Source organism: Lipotes vexillifer, unplaced genomic scaffold (genome assembly GCF_000442215.2).
Source record: "Lipotes vexillifer unplaced genomic scaffold, Lipotes_vexillifer_v1.1 scaffold342, whole genome shotgun sequence".
Lineage (NCBI taxonomy): Eukaryota > Metazoa > Chordata > Mammalia > Artiodactyla > Lipotidae > Lipotes > Lipotes vexillifer.
The window spans coordinates 5,339,922-5,348,508 of NW_006786802.1; the positions used below are offsets into that span (position 1 = coordinate 5,339,922).

At 53.7% G+C, this 8,587-nt stretch overlaps 1 protein-coding gene across 1 annotated transcript in view; it reads right to left on the reverse strand.

Annotated features, from left to right (window-relative positions):
- ADCY7 (adenylate cyclase 7) overlaps positions 1-7,926 on the reverse strand; it is a 31,473-nt gene extending 23,547 nt beyond the window's left edge. Inside the window, exons 1-3 of the mRNA XM_007459478.1 lie at positions 7,900-7,926; positions 2,137-2,316; positions 353-556 (exon numbers count right to left, since the gene is read on the reverse strand). Of these exons, the coding sequence (XP_007459540.1) occupies positions 353-556; positions 2,137-2,307 (375 nt within the window). The 5' untranslated portion in view covers positions 2,308-2,316; positions 7,900-7,926. The remainder of the gene's footprint in view (positions 1-352; positions 557-2,136; positions 2,317-7,899) is intronic.
- Between the last annotated feature and the right edge of the window lie 661 nt (positions 7,927-8,587).

Genomic DNA, 8,587 nt, shown 5'->3' on the forward strand with positions numbered 1-8,587 from the left:
AAGCCCCAGACCAACCCTGGGCCCTTTCCAGCACGTGAGCCGATTTGTGCCTTTTTGCCTCTTTGAGTTGGAGATGTGTCATTTCCAGAAACAGCACAGCCACACGTTCAAGTGGACACTCTTCTCACCCCCATCTCATCAGCACAGAGCTGAGAGAACAGGATCAGCGCAGGGCCCATCCTCAGTCACAGAACCACAGCCCCGAGAGAGGGAGGGGCCCATGGCTGGCACACCCAACGCGGGCCCAGTCTCCAGAAGGGATCTGATGCCCAGAGAGGGCAGGAGCTACCGAGTGCACAGCTGGCTGGCAGCACCCAGCCCCCAGGGGCGCCAGGGGCCCCTGCCCTGTTACCTGCTCCCAGTCACAGGCCTCCTTCATCCATGAGTCAAACACCAGCACGTAGCCCAGCGTCACAAGGCAGGCCCAGATGAGTAGCGCCGAGGCCCTGAGCCACCGGCGGACGAGGCACTCAACATACACGAGCGCGTAGAGAGCCACAAACACAGCAAGCGTGAAGAACGCCGTCCCCAGGACAGCCTGGTGTCTGGAGGGGTCCTGGGGGGAGGGGGTGGGGGTGAACACACACAGAAATGCCATAGCTTTCCCCAGCGGGGTGCCACCTCCTCCAGAAAGCCTGCCAGGTTAGCCTGCCCAGCCTGCCCTAAGCAAGGTCACTTGCTGCTTCCTCCACGTGGGTGGTGTCCATCCTCCCTCTAAACATCAAGTTCTTTCTTACCTCAGGCTTTGTGCTACTGCCTCTGCTAGGGGTGCCTTCACCACCACCTTTCCCCAGTCACCTGTGGGGCCCAGCCCTGTGACGTTCTCACTCCCCACCCCTCCCCCTCAGGCGTCCCCCAGGGTCCCCAGAAGCTCTGTGCACACCTGCAGGGCACAGGTACAAGAGCACAGGAGCAAAGCTGTGGAAAGCCTCCTGGGTGAGAGGCCACTGCTCCTAACTCTTAAAGCATGAATGGATGTTTATGAGGAAATACGACCAAAGGCAACCCAGACAGGGGAAGAGCTGAAGGAAAGGTACAGAAGTGTGACACTCTGGGGTGAAGAGGTAACAGGCAAGACGTTCACAGGTGGACAGCACCTGGTTTCCCCCAGAGGCCCGTAAGCTCCATGAGCACAGAGACTAATCTGGGGCCAGCACCCAGTAGGTGCTCAGTAACTATGTGCCGAATGACAAAACAAAGGCTCTCGGGTTTACATCCACAGAGATACAGGCAGCACCGGCAGAGCACCTACTGGGTGCTGGCCACCTTACACATATCACCCTGTTAACAGCCTGTAGTCTCTGATGGTTTCTTCTAGAACTTTACTGTCCCATACAGCAACCACTAGCCACATGTGGCTATTCAGATTTAAATTCCCAATAATTGAAGATAAAATTGAAAATTCAGTTCCTCAGTCATACTAGCCACATTTCAAGTGCTCAACAGCCACGCAGAGGTAATGGCTATAGCAGAACAAGGCCTAAGTCAGAGATAATATTAGTGGTGCCTGCTGTCTTAAGAAGGATTCTGAGACACACAACCCCCCACCCTGGCCGGCTCCGTGAGAAAGAGTGCTGGGATTGATGCATGATGTCTGCCACGGTACTGGAAGTGGGAGCAAGTGATACACAGGCCTTCAGTAAAGTCAAAGTCCATTGTGGGGAAAAGTGAGGGTAATTTATTTGGCCAAATTAATGTAACATCTAAAACTACCCCAGACTTAAAAATTAAAATAAAAAATGTGTCTTCCTCCAGCCTAAATATGCTCCATAGCACTTTACAGATGCAGGAACTCAGGCTTAAAGAAGATAATGGGGCTTCCCTGGTGGCGCAGTGCTTGAGAGTCCGCCTGCCGATGCAGGAGACGCGGGTTCGTGCCCCGTTTCGGGAAGATCCCACATGCCGCGGAGCGGCTGGGCCCGTGAGCCGTGGCCACTGAGCCTGCGCGTCCGGAGCCTGTGCTCCGCAAATGGGAGAGGCCACAACAGTGAGAGGCCCGCATAACGCAAGGAAAAAAAAAAAAAAAAAAAAAAAAAGAAGATAATGACTTGCCCAAGGCCTCACAAGTACAAAGCGTCAGAGCTGAAACCTGGAGCCCAGGGAAGCCCCCAACGCCCACGGGCTGCCCCCACTCACCCCGTAGCTGAAGGCGATGATGATGAGGACGACACAGGCAGTGATGGCCACCAACAGGAGTGTGAGTAGCAGCGGCCCATGCTGGCTGGTGAGGCGGTACTTCTCGTAGAGCGTGTCGTGGTTGGGGTCCTCCTCGCCCTCGTTGAGGAAGTAACGCCCCTTGGCCGGCATCCTCCACCCCTGGCACACCCGCCCAGCAGTCCACGCAGGAGACCCCGCAGCCTGGGGAGCATCTGTCTGCCGACACCCACCCCTGTGCGCCTAGGCCTCTGGTTTCTCCGAGCCTGGCAGGCGGGGCTGGGCGGGAGTCCCCTCAGCCAGCAGCTCCATGGACACACGGGGCCTGCACTGCCCCAGCCGCCAGGCCTTGCTCACTGCACCGCCCGCATCTGCTTTTGCATCCAGGCCCAAATGAACAGACATGCAGGGTCCTCAGCTCTGCAGAGACACAAAGCAGACCAAGATTTGACCTGGACCGGGAAGGCTGGCATCGGGCGAGAGCAAGGCCAGGCCTCACAGCCCCAGATCTGATTTATCAACCTGAACCAAGCCTAACTTTTAGGTCTTTAAAGCTTGGCCCACCCCAAGGTCATAAAGCTGGTCTCCTGTGTTTCCGAGAACTGCGCGGTCCAATACAGTAGCCACTAGCCACATATGACTATCAAGAATTTAATTTAAGATGATTAAAAATGAAATTAAAAGTTCAGTCCCATATAGAGGCTACTCGGAGAAGATAAATGGCGGCAGCAGGTGGCAACTAGCCAAATCTATGATGTGGGCTAGTCAACAACAGTGGTACCCAGGAGAGATCTTGGAGGGCTTGTTCAAACACAAATCACTGGGCTGCATTCCCAGTGTCAGTTGGACTGGAAGGGGCCTGAGAAGAAATGTGCATCTCTCACATGTTCCCAGAAGATGCTGAAGCTGCTGGTCGACACTTTGAAAACTACTGGCCTACAGGACAAATAACCCATTATTAACCAGTCAGTACCATGAGAGAGAGTGGGGATGTTACAGAATAAAATAAATTTAAAAAGCTTACAAACCCAATGCAATATAATGGACTTTACCTGGATTTTGATTTTTAAAAGCTGCAACTACAAAAAAAATGTTGAAACGACTGGTGAAAAATCTAAATGTGAACTGAAGGTGGGATTAAGTTAATAAATTACTTAATTTTTTTGAGAATAATAATAGCTTGATGATTACATTTAAAACATTTTTAAAGTTAAAAAAAAAATTTCAGCCCCTCAGCCACACCAGTCACATTTCAAGTGCTCAACAGCCACACGCAGCTAGCGTTTATTACATTGGGCAGCACAGATATAGAGCCCTTCTATTATCCAGAAACTTCTACTGGAAAGCACTGCTCTAGAAGTTTGAACAGTTTACTTTCACATGTAGGTCTCCAATCCATCTCAAGGAATTCTTGTGTATGGTGTGAGGCAGGGATCAAGCTTCTTTATTCTGAATGGATAGCTAATTACCCCACCAGCCTTTCATGGAGCCACCATCCTTCCTTCAAGAGTTTTAGTGGAGGCACCTTTGTCCTAAGTCAGGCGGCCATGCATGTGAAGTCTGTTTGCAGGCTTTCTTCTGTTCCAATGGTTCTTGTGCAAAGACCTCACTCGCTCGATTACTGGAACTTCTCAATGAGTCTTGTGTCTCAGACACTAACGCCAGCTTCCCTCAGAGCATACCCCTTGCATTCATATTATGCTAAGCTTCCACATAAGACTGAATATTTCTAAAAGGGCCCACTGACAAGAATTTAAGAACCTTGCAAGCTCCACTTCATAGATAAGGAGACTGAACCTCAGAGAAGAACACGGTGGACCCTTTATGACAAAGTTGGGAGCGGACCCCAGGCTTGCAATGCTTAGCCCAGAGGGGCTCCCTCTTTCCCCAGCACCATTCATTTATTTGCCCATTTGTTTATTCCCAAACAGCTTGTTAACCATGCCTATGGCACACCAGGCCCATTATATCTCCTGTGTGTCAGGCTAGCTCTCTCTACCCCTAGGGCTCCCAGTCTCCAGGGAGAGAAAGTTACCAAAAAAATGTGCAATCCCTACATGCAGCGACTGGGGCTTGGGGTGGCTGACATATTCCCAGCAGGAACCTCGTGTCAAGGGAGCAGCCCTGGACCAGGAGTCCAGGCCCCCAACATCCTCCAGGCCTGCATCAGCGATAGGAACCAGGGCAGGGCAGGGAGCAGGGAGGTGGTAAGACATGGGAAGGCTCAGGGCAGTCACAAAGGGTACAAATGGCCACTGGTGGAAGCTGTGAAGGAAAGTTGGTCCAGAGCCCCCAAAGGCAAAATAGCAGGGCACCCAGAATCCCAGAGTCTGAGTGAAGTCCCCCAGTGAGTGCCAACTGCCTTGAGTAACCTGGGGCCACCTTGGATCAGGAGTCACCTGTGGCACTATTCCACCTGGGAGCTCCTGTTCCTCAAACCCCAGGAACAAAATGGAAAAACCACATATTTGGCGGGGGAGGAAGGGGCTGTTTGCCTGGAGTCCTGGCCCCTCTGCTCCTTCTGGGCCCAGGCAGGTGTCTACAGGCCTCGGCAACAACCTGTTTAACCCAGGCAACCCTGAGGGGGTTGGGCCAGGACCGCCAAAGTGTGCAAAGTGTTTGGACAAAAGCTACAAATCTGATTTCTACGTGAAATACTGATTTCCAACTGCTGCCAGCTGATTTTTAAAATTTGCTTGGTGCCAATAGCCAAAACGTGGAAAAACCTGAACATCCATCGACAGATGAATGGATAAAGAAGATGTGGTACATATGTACAATGGAATATTACTCAGCCATGAAAAAAGGATGAAATAATGTCATCTGCAGCAACATGGACGCAACTAGAGATTATCATGCTAAGTGAAGTAAGTCAGAAAGAGAAAGACAAGTACCAAATGATATCACTTACATGGGGAATCTAAAACATGGCACAAATGAACGTATCTACAAAACAGAAACAGACTCATAGATATAGAGATCAGACTTGTAGCTGCCGGGGGAGAGGGGAGGGAGAGGGATGCACTGGAGTTCGGGGCTGGTAGATGCAAACGATTACATTTAGAAGAGATAAACAACAAGGTCCTACCGTATAGCACAGGGAACTATATCCAATCTCCTGGGATAAACCACAATGGAAAAGAACATAAATATATGTGTAACCAACTCACTTTGCTGCACAGCAGAGATCTGCACAGCACTGTAAATCAACATTACTTCTATTTTAAAAAATTTATAAAATTTGCATACTGCAGCCCACTAGTTTGCCACCTCTAAAGCAATACTCACCAGTCTTTGTTCCACAAGAGGCATTTTTGAGTACTAACCATATATGCCCAGCCCTGTGCTAAAGGGGTCACGAAACAAGGTAAGGTCCCTACCCTGAGAAGCCCCCACTCCAGGGCATGTGGAAAACAGCTGTCATGCTGTCACGCCAGGTGCCTGCACATCCATCTCCACTCTCGCCTTCATAACCTGCTAAGGCCAAGGTGTTACAGCCATTTCCCAGATGTAAAACTGAACCCAGAGAGGGAGCGTGCCTTGCCTAACATTACACAGCTGGAGCTGGTTGGTAGAAGGGCTGGGATTCAAACCTGTGTCTGCCAGCTTCCAAACCAGGGCTCCTTGGCCCAGCCTCACTGTCTTACTGAGCTGAGAAAGGCTTCCCCATGGAGCTCCTTCCAGAAGCAGCAGGTCCCAGTGACTGAACCAGTTGTCAGAAGTATACACAACACTGTCTGTCCCTCTGGCCTGGTGCAAACACCAGTGCACCGGGACTGCCAGGCTGAGAAACCCCAAACTCTAAGGAGCCAAGGCAACTCCCCACAGCTGCTCCATCCCCCAGGCAAAGCCCCCAGAGCAGAGCTGTGGGTGGCCAGGACATGCACAAGTGTGCACGTGTACGCACGTGTGTGCGCACGTGCGTGCGCGCGCACGCACACACACACACACACACACACACACACACACACACACACACACACACACCATGGAGCCTTTCACCCCCAGGTGCCAACCTGCCCTTCCAGGCACACAAAGCCGGGCTGAGCCAGGCATGGAGAGAGGAGGATTAGTTGGAAGATTCTGAGAGTCTTGGGAACTCAGGCCTGGTAAACACTCCTCCTGGGGATCTAATTAGGCCACTTCCTGGGCAACGGCAGGCGGGAGAGGAGGCAGACAACGGGCAGTACTGGGCACGGAGACTAGGCCCGCCCAGGGACCCCGTCCAGCTCCAGCAGAACAAGGCAGGGCTGGGAGGAATGGCACCTCTCCCTCCTGCAGACAACCCAGCACCAACAGGCACCTCCACAGGCCAGCTCCTCTCCAGGAGCCAGCCCACAAAATGAGACCCAGAGGCCCCCTCTGTCAGGGCAGGTTTCAAGGCCCCTCTACCCAATCTCCAGTTCTTCTGCCAGTTGCCAACTCAGCTGATAACTGGGAGGGCCCCTATGAGTCCCTGGATGAACCCCTCTGCCAGGTCTCCAACAAGTGTTGCCGCAACCTCAGCTCGCAGGCCTCGGTGATGGGAAGCTCATCCCCTCTCAGGGCGGTCTTCTCCAGCACTGGGCGCTGCTCTGGCCGGAAGTCCAACCTGAGGTCAAGCCAGGCTCTGCCTCCCCGTCACTCCCTCACCCACACCCCACGGGTCCTTTGTGAACTCCAAAGACACCAAGAGCAGAGACATCGAGGCCCTTTTTACCTGGAGAGGCTGGATTCCCAGGGCTCCCTCACTGCCACTCACACCTCACAATAACTCTGGCAGGGGAACAGCCCCATCTCACGGAGGAGGGGGACCCCAAGGGTCCAGTTGGGAGGGTGCTTCCCGCTTTTGCTGGAAATGGTCCTCTCCCCCTCTCTCAGCCCTGGTTCAGGGGCCACATGACCCAGGTCTGACTCATCAGCACAGTCTCTCCCAAGCCGCAGTGACTGGTTTAAAGATGCAAATGTGACCAGAACCATGTCAGTGAGATTACTCTTTGGGACGTTTGCTGGCCCACGAGGAAAAGATGCTCTCTTTGCCAGCGGCCTGGAGCTGCTGGCAGCCACCTGAGCCACCACAGTAGACAGCCCACCTGAGAAGGAAGCCCACATGGAGAAATGGTGAGAGACAGGGTCCTGAACATACCCGCTGGGGCCCCCAGATCCAGCTCTGTCTGAGGCTCAGGCAACCCCCAGATATTTCCTCCCAAGGGATAATCAATACCCCTCCCAGCTGAAGCCAGGGTGAGCTTCTGCCACTTGCAACCAAGAGTCCCAAGGTCCATGTTGGGCCTCCTACCCCAGTTTGCTGTGTCCAGCATGGAGCCTTTCACCCCCAGGTGCCAACCTGCCCTTCCAGGCACACAAAGCCGGGCTGAGCCAGGCATGGAGAGAGGAGGATTAGTTGGAAGATTCTGAGAGTCTTGGGAACTCAGGCCTGGTAAACACTCCTCCTGGGGATCTAATTAGGCCACTTCCTGGGCAACGGCAGGCGGGAGAGGAGGCAGACAACGGGCAGTACTGGGCACGGAGACTAGGCCCGCCCAGGGACCCCGTCCAGCTCCAGCAGAACAAGGCAGGGCTGGGAGGAATGGCACCTCTCCCTCCTGCAGACAACCCAGCACCAACAGGCACCTCCACAGGCCAGCTCCTCTCCAGGAGCCAGCCCACAAAATGAGACCCAGAGGCCCCCTCTGTCAGGGCAGGTTTCAAGGCCCCTCTACCCAATCTCCAGTTCTTCTGCCAGTTGCCAACTCAGCTGATAACTGGGAGGGCCCCTATGAGTCCCTGGATGAACCCCTCTGCCAGGTCTCCAACAAGTGTTGCCGCAACCTCAGCTCGCAGGCCTCGGTGATGGGAAGCTCATCCCCTCTCAGGGCGGTCTTCTCCAGCACTGGGCGCTGCTCTGGCCGGAAGTCCAACCTGAGGTCAAGCCAGGCTCTGCCTCCCCGTCACTCCCTCACCCACACCCCACGGGTCCTTTGTGAACTCCAAAGACACCAAGAGCAGAGACATCGAGGCCCTTTTTACCTGGAGAGGCTGGATTCCCAGGGCTCCCTCACTGCCACTCACACCTCACAATAACTCTGGCAGGGGAACAGCCCCATCTCACGGAGGAGGGGGACCCCAAGGGTCCAGTTGGGAGGGTGCTTCCCGCTTTTGCTGGAAATGGTCCTCTCCCCCTCTCTCAGCCCTGGTTCAGGGGCCACATGACCCAGGTCTGACTCATCAGCACAGTCTCTCCCAAGCCGCAGTGACTGGTTTAAAGATGCAAATGTGACCAGAACCATGTCAGTGAGATTACTCTTTGGGACGTTTGCTGGCCCACGAGGAAAAGATGCTCTCTTTGCCAGCGGCCTGGAGCTGCTGGCAGCCACCTGAGCCACCACAGTAGACAGCCCACCTGAGAAGGAAGCCCACATGGAGAAATGGTGAGAGACAGGGTCCTGAACAT